General features: G+C 49.4%; 2 protein-coding genes across 18 annotated transcripts in view; one reads left to right on the forward strand and one right to left on the reverse strand.

Annotated features, from left to right (window-relative positions):
* Window positions 1-10,204, reverse strand: part of fryl (furry homolog, like) — a 127,380-nt gene extending 117,176 nt beyond the window's left edge. For 12 of the 17 annotated variants that reach the window (XM_069193758.1, XM_069193731.1, XM_069193741.1 and 9 more), the window contains exon 1: window positions 9,314-10,068. The gene's annotated coding sequence lies outside the window, so the exon portion shown is untranslated. Of the gene's footprint in view, window positions 1-773; window positions 869-6,171; window positions 6,297-6,864; window positions 7,672-9,313; window positions 10,069-10,116 lie in introns of those variants that run through there. The other 5 variants (XM_069193679.1, XM_069193675.1, XM_069193687.1 and 2 more) reach the window with 5 other exon arrangements.
* An 86-nt stretch (window positions 10,205-10,290) lies between these two features.
* ociad1 (OCIA domain containing 1) lies at window positions 10,291-16,401 on the forward strand. The gene is made up of 8 exons (XM_015345488.2): window positions 10,291-10,505; window positions 11,573-11,657; window positions 13,043-13,096; window positions 13,193-13,240; window positions 13,583-13,712; window positions 14,391-14,599; window positions 15,103-15,258; window positions 16,001-16,401. Exons 1-8 carry the CDS (start codon window positions 10,443-10,445, stop codon window positions 16,036-16,038), a joined length of 783 nt encoding a protein of 260 aa, XP_015200974.1. The 5' UTR covers window positions 10,291-10,442; the 3' UTR covers window positions 16,039-16,401.
* The last annotated feature ends 4,842 nt before the right edge of the window (window positions 16,402-21,243 follow it).

Genomic DNA, 21,243 nt, shown 5'->3' on the forward strand with positions numbered 1-21,243 from the left:
AATCCCAGAGTTCCCACACCTGCCAGAATCACAACGGGTCCCAATCCTACTTGGAGAGGGAGGGAGAACTCAGCTGTACTGGCAGCCCAGTATGTGATCTCCTGTCACAGCCTGAGGAACAGTGAGCCTGTCTCCCAATAATGCTCCATATGTTTACAGTATATGTAAATATTTTATGATACACCTTTGTTGGAAATGTCTGTAGATCTTTTTTTCCATTTTATGTTAATTTTATTTTTTATTTGCTTTGGCAACACTGATTGTACTCATCGGACACCCCGATAAAGCACCTTGAACTGAACTGATGAGAGAATAATGGGTGCACAGGAGCTCTGAAGGGCGAGCCACACGAGGACCAGTGGGGAGACCAGTGAGTGTTAGATGAGCGCGTCTTGTTACAGCCCTGGCGAGGGCTGGCGAGCCCTGAAGAGAAGCCCACCGAAACCCACTGCAACCTCCTCTCAGGCTGCTCTGGCAGAGGAGGCCTGAGCCCCGCGGCTGCCTTTCACTTCTGAAGGAAACGGCTCAGCCCCTGATAGATCCGTTTAGAAAAGCACCTTGTAAGCTGCCCAGACAGCACATTCAAACTTCCTCTGGCACGATCACCGCTGAGGCTGACTCATTATGGTTTCGGAAGCGAACCTGTCACAAGGTTTCTTCTAGTACAAGTGATTAGAATCTAAATGATTTTCGGATTTGTTTGTTTTTTTAAAAAAAAGGAAACAAGCTCAGCAAATAATAGCATCAACCTACTGTCAGGACTCACCACGTACCTTAGAGAACTTGCAGCTGGTTAGCAGTTTGCTTGCAGAAATCTCGGCACACAAAACCCTCTGTTCTGAAGATGTATTCTGACAAAGATGAAGCAACTTCCACCATCAGGCACAACTTGCATTAACACATTGAACAGATGTATTCAATGCCTGATAAAAACTCCTGGGCGGCGCCATGTAACCTTCTGTTTCTGTCCCAGATGTTTCACTGACACTGCTTTCTTACTGATGCTCAAACTGCCAGTATCACCGCACTGCCACTCTGCACAGGGATACCCTGGTTTGCGCCACTAACTGGGCTCAGGGATTAAAAACGTCCTGAACTTCGCCCAGAACACCAAACCCAGCTACCACAGGTTCCCACAGGTCCACACCAGAAGGATGGGAGCACATACAGCTCCAGCTTCCTGGAGCTCCAGCCAGCTCAATATCTTCACAGCAGACAACAAACAATGTATGGTGAACCAAATGAACATCAACCAAATCTGTCCCCTGTCCGGTTCACAGGGATTGGGACAGCACAAACTGCACTCCTTGGTGGGTGCAGACATGCCCCCTATTCCCCCTTATCCCGCGGCCGGCAGAGGAATCCTACTCCGTTGGGCTCCTGAGCAAGGCCCTTCACCCCAACTGCTCCAGGGGCGCCATACAATGGCAGACCCTGCGCTCTGACCACAGGCTCTCTCCCCATCTGTGTGTCTGTGTGTCTCATGGAGAGCAAGATGGGGTATGCAAAAAGATCACTCCTAATGAAAGAAACTGTAAAGGGTTAACGAAGTGATGTTATTCGCTTGCAGCACACAAAACATCCCAGCTCAACATACAACCAGAATGAGCAAAGAGGACCTGCAGATAGGAAGTTCAGAAGTCAGTGAATAAGCAGGGACTGCCAAAACACACTCACCAAAAGATCAACGATTAACTAAAAAAGCAGGCCAGGAATATGAAGAGCACACACACTGTCCCGGCCACGTCTGCGAGTGGTACTTTCTAACCTACGGGGAGGGTTACTCTCAGAAAGTATTGCAGAATATTGCTTACTGTTTCTACATAAGGTGCAATCCAATACATTACTCCAATCACCAAACTTAAGATCACTTTCTTTGTAATATTAACACTTAAAAACAGTCCTTCCAGTCTGTATTTTTAAATTTAGGATATAGAAACACTTAATTACTTATTTTGGACTGCTTAAAAATAAAAGGAGCACACTTACTGCTCATTTTATACAAGCATAATTATACAATGTTTAAATGTAAAACCAAGTTTGTATGGAAACCTTTATTTTTGCATTAACTCATTAACTTCAGACAGCAAGGATAATTTATTACAAGCACCACCTATTAACCCTCACAGTCTTATTTAGTTACTGCAAACAGCTGGTTATTACTATATTATTTTTCACTCACATGCCAAGTATAAATTGGAACAGCAGCCTATGCTTAAAAGCACTCACTGTGCTGCCCCATGTGCTTCTGAACATTGAAACTGGAGCATTCAGAGGCTAAACACATTTTCTCCTGTGCAAGATGTGCTTTTACATTTTCCCTGTAACTTCCTTTAAAATAATTAATCCCCTGCTCTTCCATGAGATAAAAGCAGATTTTGCGGTTACAGACTGGGCATCTGTTCCTGACCCAGTCTACACAGACCTCCACGCGCAGCTCGCTTAAAATCACTCTCTCCGCTATTTTGACAGGACATGCAGATCAATGTCTTGTCAGATGTGAACAAAAACAGAGTAGTATTTAATTGATCCTTAATTATCTAAAAAGAACCTAAAAACATCATGCCATTATCACCCAGTAACATTTGTAACTGGATCACCTGAACGTTTTCTGTAAACCATCTGTAAACAGATTGCTGGTCCTACACTTTACAGTCAGTTATGTTTATGATCTCACTAGACCAGGTGAAACAAGAACTGTTAGATTATAGACCTAGGAAACTACTACAAAAACATGCAATTATCTTCCCAAATGATATTATACAAGCATGTAACAGAATCCATTCTCAAGAACTGCCTTTTGTTTGCAATGCAATGCTGCTCATGATGTAATATCTCCATAGTTAAGAATATTCTTAATCCTTTAATCGGATACAGAGATGTCAGGTGAACAACTCTAAACATTAAAGGTCTTGGTGAAAATGATGTATATTTAGCAGTTTTCAAACTTCAATTAAAATAATGTCAACAAAATCCTCTCAGACTACTTCAGCAAACAGGCTTTCCTCCCAGGAAAGGAGACAGCTTCAGCCCAAAAAGCAAAGGGTGTTTTCTCTTACAGACTGAACTCAGCCTTAAACACTAATTATCCTGTGTTCGTTCAAGCCAAGAATAATCTGTCTCCACAAGGCACAATTATAGACTATTTCCATCCAACGTACATTGACATTTCCGCACGTAACACAAATACTGCTTTTAAATGGCAACAGACTGAAAATCAAAACAGTACAAGAACGCACATCGCACATGAAAACTGTCTGTTCAGCAGGGGTATCACACAATTGAACTCTCATGCCAAACAGCAAGAACACCACCATATCTACCAGATGCATAACGTAGCTGCTTGCTTTTTTAATACACAGCTGTGGCCACATCTTCAAACTAAACAATTTAAAATAACAGCATGCAGTGCAGCCCTGTGCCTAGATATCATTCCAGCTTTGGGCACAGTCAGCTGAACAGGCCTTGCGCTCCGACTTGTACACATCGTACCTTTACAGAGTACGTCACTTATGACACCACACTCTAGAGCTCCGAGATGAATACTTGGACCAGAACAACAGGCTGCTGCTGTAGGCTATTTTCACCTGCAGATCTGCAATGTGATGGCGTCTAGGAGTCAGTGCATTACATTACACCCTCCTGTCCAGCTTAACAAAATATAATGTGGAAATCAAAACTTGTACCGATTACAACTTACCGTGGTAAAATAAATTCCCCATACCAACCATTCCATTTCTCATCTTATATTGGCTGTGGCTCTCATATGTATATGCCATTCATTTTACCACCAGATACCGATTAAACATTCATCTGTTGTGCACTAAAGACATCACGAATCATGACTGCAAGCTGTCCCAAATATGTTTCTTTTAAAAATGCAACACTGACAAAGGAACAGCAGAGCATCTACGTGAATAACCTCAAAATAACCTATTATCAGAGATCACTTTCGTGGCTGTAGCAACACAGATCTACTCCAAACAGGATCTTACTCCCCCACTTAAAAACTGCAAAGATTGCTTTTTTAAATTGACCTCCTCAACGCAGATGATCAGAAACCTAATAAAGTCCTCAAACAGCACCGTGAGACGACGCAGCTACACAGGATTCCTGACAACATCCTGCATCAAGAAGTACTTCTCCTCACAGGAGGAGAGCAGACAGATGTGGTCCTCTCGTCTCACTGAAGGGGCGGTTAGGAGCCTCACGGAAACGGTGCAAATCCTTCGCTTCTCCCGCTCACATCCACGACAAAGACCAGGGGTGAGCCAGCAGCAGGAGAAAGAGAAACCGACCGGAACTCTGCTGTTTTAGCTGGATCAGTAAAGGTGTGAGCGCAGCGCCGAGGACGAAACTAGCTGAGGTACAGACAGTGTTTCAACACGACGCTGCAAGTTCTAGCTGCGCGCTCGACAGTTCCACTCTCTGTATTTTGGTTTTCGACATGAAAGGGTTTGCTTTGCAAAGAACACCCCACACCCCATCACCGGCATTTCTAACACATATCCGTCATGCTGAAAGGGGGCAGGTGACTGGAGCGGTTCTTTAAACAAATTATGCTGGCTACTTTCAGAAGACCATCCAGGAACCAAAGGCAACGGGCCATTAGTGAACCCGCATCAGTGGAGAATAAGAGACATAGCTGATAGCTCTGGGACAGTCTCATAGGAAGGTTATAATACTATCTCCCTTGAACTGAATAGAAACCATATATCTGGACAATCTATTCTAACTGGAAGCACTGGTGTGTGTGTGTGGGGGGGGGGGGGCAGTTTCATCTGGAATAAAACCACAAAGACTCTGGGATCAGCTGCAATGTGATGTGTTTGGAGCTTGAATAAAGCTAACATTTCAGAGCAATGCTGAACACACAAAAGAGCTGTGTATAAGTAAAGACACCAGGCAGCAAAGGACTTGTTTAGACTTGCCTTTGGGGGAGCTGGTTTTTACAGACAAGCACAAAAAAGATGGAGCAAGCTTACGGAAAACACTACCGTAGAATTCAAAGACAAACTTCAAAATATTGCTCCACCTGTGAATGACTCCAGATTATATGGCTGAACTCAAAAAGGACCGTACAATGCTTTATCACATGCAGTCCAGAGGCCACAAATCAGAGCTGAATTATAAGTCTTCATAAAAGTAAATAATTTCACAGATCAAACTGCTGAGAAAAGGAAATGTTTTGATATCGGAGGTTATGGTGATATTTAAATTTCCATGATTTTTGTCAACTACAAGGAAAGACGTCTTTGCGGTTTAAGGTTTGTCACTAAGGGAATTTATCTTTTTTGGTTTTCATATCAGCTGATGCAAAGCAAATGTGGGAGAAGTGAGTCTTGCTAAAAATGCTCAAAATCTCCGTTTTCTATGTGTGTGTGCCCAGGGAACAATCCGTGTGCACTCGCAACTACCTACTGTACACTGATCGCACACACAGTGTCATTTGTTAAGGAGAAACCAGGAAATTTTGGCAAAATGCTATTGAATCAGGAGGCAAGATATGTTAATGACGTGCAAATTTATTAACCTTCTCCAAAACAAAATGCAACAGTGGTTTTGCCGACATATTACCATAAACTCTGCGCAGCAAAACATTCCTGCTGTTACCACGAACTGTCTGTGCTGTTGCACTTCACCAATGTAGCAGATTTTGACTCCAAGAACACTTCTGCTATGACAGCAATCTTTCTGCCCCTGAAGTCGAGCTCAACCAATCACATTTCAAGAGGTTTAAGCTCAGGTGTACTTGGGAGATCAATAACTAATGGGATACCTATGCGTCTGAATCTCTCCAGAACTTTTTATTGAAAACCCAACTTTCCATCTACAAGCGTGAATTTTACTTTCTAAATAACAGGGATGAGCAACAGGCCTTATAGGTTTGTGTTTGGCTGTGGCTGTGTGTTTGGGATCATCATTTGCAGAAAAAGAAATCATTCACTCCGATGGGTCTTACGAACGATTGTGCACAGCACTGAGGAATGCACGATACACAAAAGGAGTGCTGGTTAAAACACCATTATCCCAGGGCTTTGTAAAGCTCCAAGTGTCTTCAGACACTTCTTTCTTACACCAGCAGCCTTTGTTCACGCAAAGTCACTTTTCCGAATCTCCCGACAGTGAACCAGCATCAAAGGGACACTGCTGTGGATTCTCCTGGCTTGCCTGGTCGATTCAGGGCTGACTGCGGTCCTCAGCTCTACCTTCAAACAGCTGGCTCGTGCCCGGCTTCCACACCCCTCCGGTCTCAGCGAGGCCAGGTGCTCTCCGAGTGGTCTCCTGTCACCTGCCTGAGGAGCAGCCATGCGACCCCAGGTCAGTGAGGTAAAGGGTAGAAATCGCTACCATTATGTTCCATTTCAAATGGATAATTAATAAATTCATTACTTTGGAAGCTGCATTAATCCTATATTCCCTTCTTATTTTTAATAGCCAGTGCATGCAGCTCGTGGTTGTAAGACTGCATTCCTGCCTTTCAAAGGAAAAATAATCTTCGTTCATTACAGATCAACATTTTATGACGGGAAACGCAAAAGGTCTAATTATTAAAATCCCCCTTTCGCTGCATTTAATCATTTGCTTTCAAAATTAGAAAGAAATAATTGAATTCACTCTTCTCCTAATCCATGGAGGTTTAACAACAACTGGATTTTATTAGAACATTCAACAATACCACAGAATCCCACTGGATTAAACCCAGCATGTATTTTGAGAGGTTATCCCAGGATAATCCCAGCGAGATGCCCAAGGCAGTCCAGAAGGATTCCCTGGAGCTCCAATAGGCTTGTGTGCAAGCCAGCGCTGGACGACATCCCAGCTGGACATAAGGTGCTCATCGCACGGCCACTCCTGACTCACCCGATACAATCCGCCAGCAGCACCCCTCTTTAACACAAAGAATCATCCCTGTCTTTCACAAGAGCATCACAAGCAATCCAACAGCACTGAACATTGCCGTGTTCGCATGGGTTTCCTCCTGGCACTCCCGTTTACTCCCACAGTCCCAAGACAAGCTGGCGGGCCCTGTGAGGGACTGTCCTGTCCTGCCCAGGGTGTACCCTGCCTTGTGCCCCGAGAGAGACTGGCCTCCTGCCCAGGGTGTACCCTGCCTTGTGCCCCGAGAGGGACTGGCTTCCTGCCCAGGGTGTACCCTGCCTTGTGCCCCGAGAGGGACTGGCTTCCTGCCCAGGGTGTACCCTGCCTTGTGCCCCAAGAGGGACTGGCCTCCTGCCCAGGGTGTACCCTGCCTTGTGCCCCGAGGGGGACTGGCCTCCTGCCCAGGGTGTACCCTGCCTTGTGCCCCGAGGGGGACTGGCCTCCTGCCCAGGGTCTACCCTGCCTTGTGCCCCGAGAGGGACTGGCCTCCTGCCCAGGGTGTACCCTGCCTAGAGCCCCGAGGGGGACTGGCTTCCTGTCCAGGGTGTACCCTGCCTTGTGCCCCGAGGGGGACTGGCCTCCTGCCCAGGGTGTACCCTGCCTTGGAGCCTATCTTGGGAAGCAGTGGGCACAAGTCCCCGGCGACTCTGAGCTGGGTGAAGCGATTAGACAATGGAAGGGCAGCACATCTGGAGAATAAACACAGCAGGCCTACATGTAGTGCTTCGGAAACCACCCTGCAGCTCGAAAAGTGGAAAAAAAACATATGAAGGTGAAGCTTTTATATATATTATATATATTACTTTGTGTGACCTTCATTTTCCTTCTTCAAAAACCCCAGAGGAAGGAAAAAGCCTTCGAAACGGGAAAGAAGGCAGGCTTGGCTAGGGGAACGCTCTTTAGCGTCAGACACAGCACTTTTACTTCTCTGGGGCAGCCAGGCCGAGCTGTGGCCCACTCTCGTCCTCCCCACCTCTGTGAAAGCGAGCCCTGACTGAAGAGGGGAGGGCTCACCGCGCACTCAGCAGGAAGATGCTGAAACCACACAAAAACTGTCATGTCGTCATGTCAGATCACTGCCGCTCAGACTACATTAACTCTGCCTAAAGCACCTTGTTTCATTTGTTTAAAGATCTCCTTTGCTATGTCTGCGCTTCGTCAAGGAGAACACAAGAAAAAGGACAGGAGACGCTGAATCCTGACAGTTTAATCGGAACACCTGCGCTTGGACAGATATTAAGGACCGCACGCAGGAAGGCGTGGGCTATTTCTTCCCGGTAGCTCGGGTAAATGATGAGAGCCACGGCCCCGGCGCACGGAACCCCCATCCACAGAGCTCAGGCTCGACCCGGACCAAAACACGCCTGTACGCGCCCCGCTTCCCGCACTGCTGAAAGGGGACAAGACGCCACACTTCTTTCCTATTATTATTATTATTAACAATATTTCCTGTGCAACTGCAGGACGACAACGAACATGACCACACAAAGTAACTGCAAACAAGTTCCGAACACTAACAACAATACTGTAAGTCCGTTCAGGCGCGGGAGGACCCTGAAGGCAGTCAGAGAGCAGGACTACCTGATTTGCAAGTAGTTGTTGTTCGAGTTCAGCGTGCCGGTGATCCAACAGACACTCTCTACCGCCTTCACCATCGCCAGTGCCACCCACTCGGCGCGGCTCTCCACAGACCCGGCTCGCATTCTGCCACCAGACACCGCGGCCAGCGCGCTGCAGGTTCGGCAACAGCCCACAGCCGGACTCGAGGAGTCGGGGCTGAATCATTAAGATAACTCGCTGCGCTAAAATGTGGAGGGTGTGCGCACAGGATCGGTCCGGAGCCCGAGAAGCGGCCGGCTTGTCAGAGCTGCCCGCTGAGCTGGCGGGGTCGCACGCCGCCGGGTATTTACAAACACAGGCAGGGAGACCCCCGTCAGCTCCGCTAGGACCGTGGCTCTCCTCCCCCCCGGAGCCCGCCAGTCACGGACCGAGACTGGGCCAGAAAGGGGCGCACGGCGTGAGCCCACAGCCCTGTCACACCGGTGCAGACCCACGGGTTGGCCGGGCCCCCGGGCGATGTGCACCACGCGTGGACACGACAAGACGCGACAGGACACAAAACGCACTACTCCGACTGTGCGACCCCCACCACCCCCCTCTCCTCTCCGCTGCGTTTGAGAAGTGGAGCCCCCCAAACAAACAAAAAAGGCTACATATTTGACATAACGGAAAGGGAACAAAAAAAACATCCTTTCGCATCCTTCCTGCCCGTTTACAAGCAGCAACACGCACGGGGGAGAGCGCGCTTCACCGACGAGGAAAGGCAAAAACGGCACACGCGTGGAGAGGAGCGCATCACAGACGTCGAGTCACAAACACGGGGGATCGGTGCGAGAAAGCAGTGCCGCACACAGCGCCGCTCGCCCCTTACCCTCCGGCTGAAGTGCTCTCCAAGTCCTCCGCCACACTCGGCGCCCCCGAACAGGCAGATCCGCTCCGACCGAAAACCGGGTAAACCTCGCAGGCTGAACAATAGCGTCGCTTTTACCCTCTCGTCACTGTTTCGGAATAATGTTCTTTCTCTTTCTTTTTTTTTTCTCTCCCAACACCTAAAAAAAAACTCGACGGCTTCCCGAGGTGCCTCCTCCACGACGAGCGGATTGGAGGGCGCCGCTGAGGCCGCACCGCCGCCCGGCGGCGCTGATAGGAGCGCCGCCCTGTCAGTGCGGCCGAGGCCCGGTGCCGCCGAGGCGCTGCGCCCATTGGCGCAGAACGGAGGCGCCCAGGAAAGGCCCCGGTCTTGCCATTAGCTGCAGCCGCCTTCAATCGTGCGGGGAGCTGGCGAGGACGGTGCCGGTGATTGGCTGAGCGGCGCTCGGCGCTCGGTGGACTCGGGTGGGCGTGGAGGGTCCTGTGACCCGGGTGCTCTTGCCGTCGCGTCCAGAGGGCGGTCCGGCACCGACACCAGCCCTGGCCCCTGTCCGGCACGGGCGTTATGCTCACTCGCAGCTGATTTAGCACCTTCTCCCTCGAAATAAAAGCCCCGCTTCCCAGATCCTGCAGAATACGAATACACATGACGTCGGAGGGGCTGGCTGGGGTTTTCACGTTTGTGGCTGGATGAAGTTTACTCTGGCTCCACTCTCTCATAATGCGTGTGCCTAAATATCCTTAACAATTATGTTTGTTTTTTTTTAAAAAAAGGCCTAATAAAGATAGATGTCTGTGACTTACACGTGTTGTCGTCTGATGTCATAAAAACACCGAGGTAAATAAATAAACACAAGCCCGGCCGAGAGTCTGCCGGGCAGCAGTCTGGAGATCGCTCGACAGGAACTCGCGACCTGGGGACGCTCGCGAGTTCCTGTTTGTGATGAGAAGTGTTTCCGGGTCAGCGGTGTCGCCGTGCTCCTGCTGCTGCTGCTGCTCGCCGTGGAGGTCGTTCGCAGACACACGGCGCTGCTCCTGTTTCTCCCTGTGCTGGCTGACCGGCCTAGCAGGGTCTCGGTCACAGGTTGCTGCTGCTGCAGGGGTCGTGCCTGGCTGGTGCTGCATTGAAAATGTCTCCGGTCTCCTCCGCAGGGCTGACGAGCGCTCAGCAGGAACGCGGGGGAACCCCTCAGGTAGTGCCCGAGATCATTTCTAACCTGTCGGACCTGGATCCCGGTTTCCGAGGTCTTTGGAGAAGAAGGTCTCCAGAATCTGACCTGAACTGTTTCCCGGGCTTTGCTTGTTATTGTATCTCGCTTTCAAATCAAGGATCTCGAGTTACTGCAGTTTTTCTCCGAAAAACCAAATCCAGTCTTATGGCTTTTTGTCTCGTGCGACCCTCGTATTTTTACGCTCAACTTGTTTACCTGAAGGGGATCGTAAATGTTTGATCCCCAGAAGTCAACGCTTACACGTCATTTAAACTTAACAGTTTAAAAGTTTAAAAGTTACACGTTGCTCGTGTCTCGGATTGTTTTATTGTGTACAATGTGTTTTGACTCATGACAGCTGAGAGCAAGCGAGTCGATTGTGTGTGGATAGACTTATCGTGGACAAAACGTAACAGCAAAGCTTGTTCTAAGTTAGATCAGTGGAATGCTGAAGTGGGTTGGAAGGCAGTGACTGTCATGCTGCTAAACTGTTTGGTGATGCGACAGATGAGGGGGTGTTGTTGAGGCTGAGGTGATACATCACTATAAGCCTCTGGAGCTGTGCCTGTGAAGCCTCGTCTGGCACCCCTGTGTAGCACGCTCCTGTGCAGCTCTACAGGCGCTCATGACACACCCCGCTCCCGGAGAGCGACCCTCGGCTGCACCAGTGCTTCTGTGACGCTGATGGACATCCCCGGGTGAGCCCAGACCTGCCTCCTGCGCTGGTGTGAGCTCGGGGGCTGGCTCGCCCTGCAGGCAGCATGGGCAGCAGCGACGCTCCGTGACCGCGGGCTGTGGGCGGGGGCCGGGTCGGTTTCCTCCGGCCGTGGGCACACTGCGCCTGTCTGCGCTGCTGTCGTGACCCATGAGAGGAGGTCCTGGCGCCCATCCTGCCCATCTGATTTTGGGCCTAAAGGGTGTCGCCCGGCTGTTTCCCGAAGGAAGCCAGCGATGGAGACAGCGAGACCCGAGGGGTGTGGCTGTGGGTACGAGGTCTGCAGGAATAGAGAGGTATGGTGGACCTGTAAAGCATGTGATGTCTTTGGCAGAATCCGCTGGGCGTGTCCTATATTCCCACAGAGGAGGAGAGGAGGGTCTTCAGAGAGTGCAATGAAGAGAGCTTCTGGTATCGCTGTGAGTCCCTGCTTTTACAGTCTTCCTTCCACTGTTCTGCCTGTGGGCGGTACCGCGGTGCGCTAGATATGACCTGTGGCACCGTACCGCTACATCCTGGGGTCATTCTGTTGGGAGCCTGCATGGTCTCCCCCTTGGCCACATGAGTTTTCTCTCTGGTGTCCTCTCACAATGCAGAGGCATGCTGTCTGGGCTCACAGACTTTCTGCTTCATCCCCCTTGTGTGTATTGGGGTGTCCTGCATTGATCCAGCAGTGTCCTGTTGAGCGTGGGGCCGGGCTTGTCTCCAGACCCCTACAGCTTGATAGAAGAGATTCCAAGCGAAACGAATCAACAGACAATACCTGGCGCGCATTCTAACATCGCTCAGGGCAGGTGCAGCCCAGGAGCAAAGTGCCGTGGCTGTAGAGAGAGATCGGGCTGCTTGTGAGTGTGGGGTGTGTAGGAGCAGAGGCAGAGTGGAGAAGGAGGACGGGTCCGATCTGCACAGAGCCGCCTTCCGGCCCGGCAGCTGTGGGCCGCAGGCGGGCTCACTGTCTCCTGCCGCCACGGCTGCCTGGATCAGCGAAGGGATGGTTCTGAGGTCAATCCATTTGGTCAGTCTCCAGCTCCTTCATTTGCCTGCAGGATTCAGGGTCATTTCATGCACTTTCAGGGACAATAGGAATGTTTTTTGAGAAGCTTGAATGTGCTGGAAGGAGCCCAGGGAGCTGGGAAATAGAGCAGTCAGTGGTTCTGTAGTGATCTCAGTCTGAGTTGTTGCTTCATTTTCTATGCTGTCCCATAGAAACTGGGTAGAGCAATGGATTTGTCTGGTTTCTGTGCACTATTTTCTCTACAAAAAAGCTTACTGGCTTACTGAGGCGCTGAATAGTATCATTTCCAGACTGTAATGCGAAGGTGTATCATTGCATCGCAGGAGCAAAACAGACGCTTTATTTCAGGGCTCCCAGTCCAGGATCTCATAACTCCAGTGCTGGGTTTTGTTCCAGCTGAGCTCTCGGTCCGTTCACTTGTAAGGCAGGTCTTCCCTTTTTGAACTGTTATTGGTTTGAGGGAGTGAGGGAGATTTTAATTGAAACTGAATTTAAAATTCAATGGGAAAGCCGAACGTTGAATTATTGAGCTCTTTACTTCAGTCAGGAGCTCAGACAAGGCCCCCGAAGTCACCAGGCCCTGATTTATATATAGTGTATAGAGAGAGAGGGGAGGGGCAGCACCAGTCCTCAAGGAAAGACGCCTTGATATTCATAAGAACATGGCTAGACATCAAGTGAAGGTGTTCCTTGAGCTTTCCCGTGAGAGTGGGAGAGAGCGGCGCCTGTGGGTCGTGTGGAGGAGGCAGGTGCCCCCGGGACACTCACACGCTCCTCTTTCCCCCACAGCGCTGCCCTTCTCTGCCGGGGGCATGATGTTGACGCAGGCGCTGATCTCCAGAGGTGAGCCCAAACCCGCCCGGGGAGGCTGCTATGTCCTGCTTGGCCGATTTCAGGATAAAAACAAAGTTTTTCAACTTCTTTCTTTCTTCCTTTAAGGAGTCCTCAGTTCCTCAGCAAGGTTCGGCTCTCTTCCCAAAGTGGCATGTGAGTAACACCACCAGCTTGCCAGGCCTGAGCCCCTCTCAATGGTTTTCCGGTCCTGCTGAGAGCCCTGTGTTCCAGCTGACGAACCGGATGCTGAGCCGTGCAGCGCTAGCAGCTCCTCCAGCCTGGCGCCAGGCATCCCGGGGAACAGGCTGAGCCACAAGCCAGACGGGTGTTAAAAGCGGACAAGTTTTAAGAGCAGCAGCGCGCAAGGGGAGGTGGGGAAGTAGTGGATCATCGCTGGCCGCCAGGGCGCAGTGCTGGGGTGTGAAAGCCTCCTCCAGGCTGGCCTGGCGGACATGTGGGGTACGTGAGCTGACTAGTCTGCCGGTGTCCCCGCAGTTGCCGGAGTTTGTGGGTACCTGGCAGGAAAGATGTCCTACATGAAGACATGTCAGGAGAAGTTTAAGAACATGGAGAACTCTCCGCTGGGGGAAGCTCTTCGCCAGGGACGCAGCCCAGGGGCAGGCCGGTCAGTGGTCCGGGTGTCCCGCTGCTCAACACCTTGTGCTTCCTTGTGCGGAGTCGGTGCTGCAGTTGTTTTTGCGAGTGTTACTCTGCTCCACCGCGCGCTGTCTGTACACGTGGGGTCCTGTACGCATGAAGTCGCATCCTCACAGACAGTCGGTCAGGTTCCATTGGCCAGAAGCTGGAAGCATTAGCAAAAACCACCAGATACCAGGAGTGTTATCTGTGAAAGGTTCGATTTAGTCTATACTTAAATACAGAAAGACGAAGTATCCATTTGTTAAGATTTGTATATATGGGGGAAAAACCCTATTAATTTCATTTTCTTCATTAGCTTTCCATGTAAATCTTAGTTATTAAACTATTTTACCGATGTGGAACATGGAGCACATGGGTTTCTTTGTTGTGGAAGCACTTTTCCTGAGTCGCGTTTCAGCCCTGACAGTGCAGATGCTTTGCATAGCGCAGTACCTCGGCGTGTCAGGTCTTGGCCCAGAGCACGGACACCCCTGTCTGTTGTGGGTCTGTGGACAGCGCCTTTCTTCATGTGTGGTAGAAGGAACAGGCCTGTGCTGATCTGCCATCCGCAAACCGGGATGGCTCGTAGCTCGGGGATGTGGTGCCGACTGGCCTCCAGTGTCCTTTACTGATCATCTTCCCTGGTCTGGCTTGCTCATGTCAGGTCCCGCCCCCAGAAGTCGGAGCTGGGAGACCCGGAATCTCCTTTGTTTGACCCGGTGCTCCATGCGCCTCAGAGCGAGCAGAGCCCGGCGGACTCCTTCAGCTACCCCGGCGACCAGGAGCCCTCCCCTTCCGCCTACCATCCCGCCCCCTTCAGCTCGGTGATGAGCGAGTCGGCGCCCTCTGGAGCCGAGGACCTCGGCCCTCAAGGTACCCCGGCCTCCGCGTGGTGCCACGGAGCGAGGGCCGCGCTCCGAGCCCAGGAGCGAGCTCGAGCGTGCTCAGTGCTGCAGTCCTGACATCGTTCCAGGCTGGATCCTGGCGGGGTAACCTGCTGTGACTGTCAGGGCCAAGCTGTGCTCCCAGAGGGACCTCTGGGGGACGTGACATCGGGTCGAGGGGAGGCGCAATTGGGGTGTAGGAAGTGGAAAATTGTCGATTTTATATTTTTATTTTAAGGAGAACCTTTGCACTTTTGTAATACTTTTGTTCTCTGCTTCTCTGTACCTCATGCCCCGCTGTAAGTCCTCTGTAGGACAGTGATCTTGTTTCTCTTGGGACTATATTATGGTCTGATGAGCAGTTCCAGCGGAGGTTGCCGTGTCGGTTGTCGGTTCCTCCTCTGCCGTGTGGTCCGGGACCTGCGGTACAGCCTGTCCAGCTGCAGGGCCTCTCGCTGGCCTGACCTGACCTGACCGGGCTTCCCTCCTCAGCCCCGCTGCCGTACCCTGACGACGAGAAGCCCAAGAGGAAGACCATCATGTACGAGGAGCTACGCAACAAGAACAGGGGGAGCTACGAGGTGGCAATGACCCAGAAATCCGAGTCACCCCTGAAGCCAGCCTCCGAAAGGGCTTCCAAGCCAGAAGGTACTGAGGCAGCCGGGCTGGGGCCCCGCTGTCTCGGGGGGGGATGATGCTCTTTTGTGATCACCAGGCTGCCTCACGGCATGATGGAGCCTGGCCTGTGTCCACTAGCCTGTTTAACCCCAGCAGTAGCACAGGCTGTGTGAGGGGACCCGGTTCACAGAGGCACTGTTAAAGATCTGTGTAAAGTTCCCGCATATCGGATCTTTTTAAACTGCTCCTTAGCAAATCGTTTTCCTCATTCTCGGGTGAGGGGGTGATTAGAACGCACCAGCAGCCCGGGCTAGGAGCTGCACTGGGTTGTGCAGAATTTGCCAGTGGGGTGGCAGTGGTTTACTGCCGCTGCTGAGCTGCAGACTGTCAGAGGTATTCAACACGAGGTGAGTCGTTTACCCGAGAGACCCTCTCTCCCGCTGATCTCAGCCTGGACGCAGAGCCTGTGTGACGTGGGAGCAAAGGACAATGTCTTAAGGGGGTAGCGGGTGTGTCCTCTTGCACCTTAGTCCCTGTGAGAGTTTATGTTCATTTTTTAAATGCATTTGCAGTTGTTCTTGCTGTTGGCCGAGAATTTCCCTGCCAGTGAGAGACTCTAGCGATGTGTTTCCAGGGGTGATGGCTCCTGCTTCCGAGCTGAGATGCTGTGGGCCTGATCTCTTCGGGGGGTTTGGAAAATGGTGTGACAACTGTGGTGCTTTAGGAAGTGCGGTTCCTGGAACTAATTCCTGTCCTTCTCCCGATTTTACAGTGAAAACTAACAAATATGGAGATGCTTGGGAAGAATGAGCTCATCTGCAGACGAAGAGAAGTAATATTCACACAAGTCCTACCAGTTTTACACAGAAGTAGCTTGAATTGATGTTCTGGGCCCAGGCTGTGATTAGTCAGATATATGTGTGGCCCAGCACATTTTACTGAATGTGTCGTATATTTAATTTGGTCACTTTTGCATTTACCTGGACAAACGAAGAAGCTTTGTTCTTAAATGCTGACATTGAAACCTCTATGCTTTGAACTTCTGTAAAAAAAATCATTTGTAACTAGCATTTAAAACTGAATCGGTATCTCTTGGGTCTGAAGTGCTTACTGAACGCTGGAGGTGTGTTTAGAGATGTTCTGTGGAGCACAATAAAACCCTATTCAACAAAATGTGTTTTTTTATCTTTTTGGATTACATTTTAGACAATAGAAATGTGCTTTTTATAACCTATAAAATGTGGTGAGAGTAGTTAAGCTGCTGTGGCATCTCAGGTGTAGAAGAAACTCCTGGCTGCCGCTGTCTTGCTGTCGAGGGGCTGTTTGTGTCGGGCTCTGGGAGCAGGTTTCCCAGCAGCCCTGTGCGTTGCAGCTGTTTGTTTCAGGTCTGCTCCTGGGCTGGGTGCTCAGTGGAGCTGGACTCGCCCTCTGTTCCTTATTGGACGGAAGGGTCTTTTTTAAAGGGTGTCACAAGTGTGTTGCGACTTATTTTGGGGTGTCGTCGGATTTCAGGTTTTGTGATGGTGTCGCATCTCCTGACCCCAGGACTGGTGCACTAAGGGGGCTGGAATACTGGATACTGCTGGACTGAATCCGGAGTCATAACTGGATTCTGACAGGCTCCTCGTGCAATGTGCTGAAGTCCAGAGCCTTTCTTCTCTTACAGATATGCCATGCACACTAGAGGCAATTCAAAAAGAGATTTCTAAATGAATGATTATAATTTCAATGAAATGATAATTGAAAAACCTAACCTCTTTAAACTAAAAAAAAAAAACGGCACTTGCTTCCCAGTTTTAAGAAAAAGGTGGGCAGTGTCCCCAGTGGCTTCCCAGACTGGTGAGAGAGAGCAGTCGGAATAGCTGAGGCTGGGAGCTCGGGGGTATCGCGCAACGTGGCTCGTTAAGTTGTGGTTTTTCCTTCCAGTCTTTCCTGGTTCCCATCTTCCCTGCCCTGCAGAGCTCACGGAAGAAGCGCTGCGCAGGAATTCAATCTGTGCGCCGTGAACGAGGCACGCTCTGAAGTTCACCCATGGCACTCGCGGGAGAGCATGATGGCATGTAGCCTTCTAGTTGGTCATCTCGTTTGGTCTTCCCAGGGTCTCCTCTTCCAGCCATTGCTTTAAAAGACCAGGGCTGGGTGGATTGCTCCAGACTCCTACTGCCCTTGGTGTAAAGAAGTGCCTCCTGCTCTCAGTTTTATTGCACATCTCAGTTTTAAATGTAGCTTCCACTGCTGTCCTTTCATATTTCACTGTTGACTCTGAAGAAATCTGCAGCATTCACCATCTCCTTGTACTCTTCTCTGTTCAAGACTAGCAGGGTTCAGCTCCTTCACCCCCTCAAGCCCCAGACTGTGTCTGGCCACTCTTCTCTGGTCTGACTCTCAAGCCTCCAGAGAAGGAGCCCCAGACTCGTCCAGCCCGTTAACCCGGTAGAATAATGAGCAAGTAGACCGCGCTTGCCCACGGTGATTCCCAGGGGACTGGAGGCGCGGAGACCGGCTCCCGGACTGCAGCTGAGCACGGCTGCCTGGAGAATCCTGGCTCCTTCAGGAGAGTCGCTTCCAACAGTTCGGGAACTGGCGTTTTCGAGGCTGGTGGGCCGCTAATTGAACACAGCGGTCTTTCTAGCATTTTCCTCTTAAAGAATGAGTACAATGTGCTTCAACAACCAAGTAGAGCTCCGTGTTTTGGAAATACTACAGATTATAGCAGGGGCACGTTCCGACGCCACGCTCTCTCTTTTTACTCAAGAACTGCTAGTTCGAAGTGAATTTCCTTGAAATTCCTTGTGAAATATGTGTGATTTCTAAGCGCGAAACAATGCACTTGTGAACAGTAAAGGTTGTCTGCTAGCTGTTTGCCCAGTCTTGAATATTCTCTAAGCCTTTTTAAATGTGATTTGATGCCACTACAGTGTATGTTAATCCTTCTAATGTAGTATCCTCTGCAAGAACCAGCTGTTTGCCAGATCTTCCAGAAACCTCATCACTGAAGATGGATCTGAGGGAGAGCAGTGGCTCTTGTGGTCCTCCACTAATCACAGCAATTAATCACAGCAGTTTTGAAGTCCTAACCCTTGTCTGTACTGTTTCCTCTTAACCGATTCTCAGTCCAAATGCAAACAGTTCCTCATCATTAACACTTGTGTCCTCCAGATTATTTTGCTGCTCTTTCTCAGTTGACTGTAACACATAACGGCCGCTGTCATATTTGAATTCTTTATTGGACATTGTGGGTTATTGTTATCCTCAGTAGCTATATCATCCTGCAATTTACAACTGGCCTCACAACTGTGAGCCTGGCCAGTACCTGGATGTGGTCAGAGTCTGTGTGGGTCCTAATGCCCCAGTATAGTGACGGGGACACTGTACTGTAAACAGGCGCCGTCCTTCGGATGAGACGTGAAACCGAGGTCCTGACCCTCTGTGGTCATTACTTTTCTTGAAAAGAGTAGGGGTGTTACCCCGGTGCCCTGGCCAAATTTCCCAGTGGTCCTTACCAGTCATGGCCTCCTAATAATCCCCATCTCTGACCTGGCTTCACCACTCTGCTCTCCTCCCCACTGAGAGCTGATGTGTGGGGAGCAGACTGGCGCATCATCCAGGTGGGGCTGCACACTGGTGGGAGTGGAGGGGATCCCCATTACCTCTAAAGACTTCGACTATAGATATGTATAAGGAATTATTAGTAGTAGTTTTTTGCATTGAACATTATGGATTATTATTTTTTATTCCGGTTGTTATTTTTCGCTCTGAGACCACTAGAGGGCCGAATCCGAGGTGATATTTTGTTGTCTATCCGATCGCTATCTAGGGGCACAGTTCTCACTCCAAGCAGCACGAATGCACTAGAAACAGAAATAGCGATTGAAGTCCCTGACTCACGTACTTGGTGAGTTTTTAAGGTAGCCAATTCATTATTGCTCTACAAGTCTAACGCTACTTGAATTATTCAGAGCAAACTAACAAATCTTGATCTGAGAGGAACAAATGACGACCCTCTACAGGAGCGCCCTCTTGCGGAATTTCTTTAAAACAATTTTCAGCTACTCATATTTCCTCACACCCCGGTATATAAAATTAATTCCTAAAACAAGAAATTATAAACAAATTCATACTGCTGTTTTACGTTAACTGCCTGTCCTAAAGCAACTAAAGCGGCTTCTAATAATCAAGTGTGTTCTGTCACGCCCTGGCTCATGAAATAGTCTCTCATCTTGTTCGTTTATCAGAAACACAAGTGCTCTTTCGATTTTGTGCACTGCCGGCGTTCCTCGTGTCGACAAGTCCAGACTGATCTTTCATGACACCGAAAGAATCATGTGTTCTGATGCTTAATGTGATATTCTGAAAGAATTCCTCTGAGAATCGAAGGGGCAGCTATTTGTGTAAGAGAAAAGCTGCTTTAGTACCTCTGTGAGAGAAAGTGTGGTTTAGGCACAAGCAGGTGAATGTCTATTTTAACAAACTATTTAATTTTTTTTCGTAGCAACATCAGCGTATCGGACAGGCCCAATTCTATGGGCTACAGGGTCTTCCAGTGCTTTTTGGTAAAAGACATGATCCAGCCTTTTAAAAGCAGCACGTCCATCAGCACAGTGTGCGGCACGGTGCCATTCTGCTTGTGCTCCAGTTTCTTTGTGCTACTTGCCTGAGAGCAGCCCAGGCTGAGAGGCACAGAGGAGCTCGGTTCTCACTGTCTGAATGAGAAATCACCGCAGCCTGTGGCTGGCTCTGTAGTGAACTCCATAAACGCAGTCCTGGACAGTGATTTGAAAATTAATTTCCTAATACGCATGCAATCATTCATCTCAAAACACCCATACGTGATTTTGTAAGATGAATGTGTGAACATTTTGGGGTTTTTTTTGTTTAATTGCATGTGTTGTCAAATCTAGTTTAGAGATTAATACAATAAGGAGATCCACGGAGGCCATCGGCCCTGATCTGAGCTGCCCTCTCCCAGCAGAGCAGGTGTGAGTGGCGGTGAGCTCTCAGACGAGTGTGTCTCCAGTCCTGGGGGACCCCTGTCTGTCTTGTTCCAGCTGGGCCCTTAATTTCCAGGGCTAATCGCTGCCAGTAATGGATCTGCTTGCTCATTTAGGCTTTCTGTCTGCTGTCAGGCCTGGGTTTCAAACAACCCCCAGTACAGCCCCTCTCAGTCCTGGTCCTCGTGTCACCCCTGTGTCTCCTGGTTTCTGTTTCAGGCCAGTCTGTCCCCACAGGCTCACTTATTTCTATTTTCTGTTTTGAGGCCATTTTCTTTCATTTGTTTTCAGCTCTTAAAAATATGAATAAATTCAAAATGTGTATGATCCCCATTAATCAGTTTCGGGACTACCTAACTGAAACGTAATCAATTGGACCTGACCAGAAAGAGATGTGGGCGTGTCTGATACATTACCTTTCTGTTGTGGGTGTGTCTGATATATTGTCCTTCCTGTTCTGGGTGTGTCTGATATATTGTCCTTCCTGTTGTGGGTGTGTCTAATTCAGTCCCACTCCCACCGTTGATGTGTCCCATAAAGTGTCACTCCTATGTGTACTTGTTCATCATCAGTTGATCACCTATTAAGAGCTGTTTAGTTAGACATAGAATAAGCAGATGTGTAATTAGCACGTTGAAGAGAGACTGCATAAAGTTCTGTTTGCTGAAGGTAGTGGAAATAATACACTTTAACATGGCACTTTTTGAAACTAAGCACTGAGTGTGGAAAAAATCGATACCCACAAGCGGGTCAGTTACAGTAAGTATTAATGATGAAGGGCCCATTTAAAATTACAAGCAGCAGACACAGGGGACATGCAGGACCAGCCATGGAAACTATGGCCTTAATCTTTGCCATGTGTGGAGCCAGGCAAATATCTCAAAGGCTAATATCAATTTCGCTGGTGGAGGATTGCAACCAGGCTGGTTGCAATACGTTCTGAAGTAATAATTTCAGTAAGGCTCCTCTCTAGAGAATTGCCTCAATCTGTCATCATCTGAAGAATCTAGTTTGTCACTACAGA

This window comes from Lepisosteus oculatus, chromosome 1, assembly GCF_040954835.1.
Source record: "Lepisosteus oculatus isolate fLepOcu1 chromosome 1, fLepOcu1.hap2, whole genome shotgun sequence".
Classification (NCBI taxonomy): domain Eukaryota; kingdom Metazoa; phylum Chordata; class Actinopteri; order Semionotiformes; family Lepisosteidae; genus Lepisosteus; species Lepisosteus oculatus.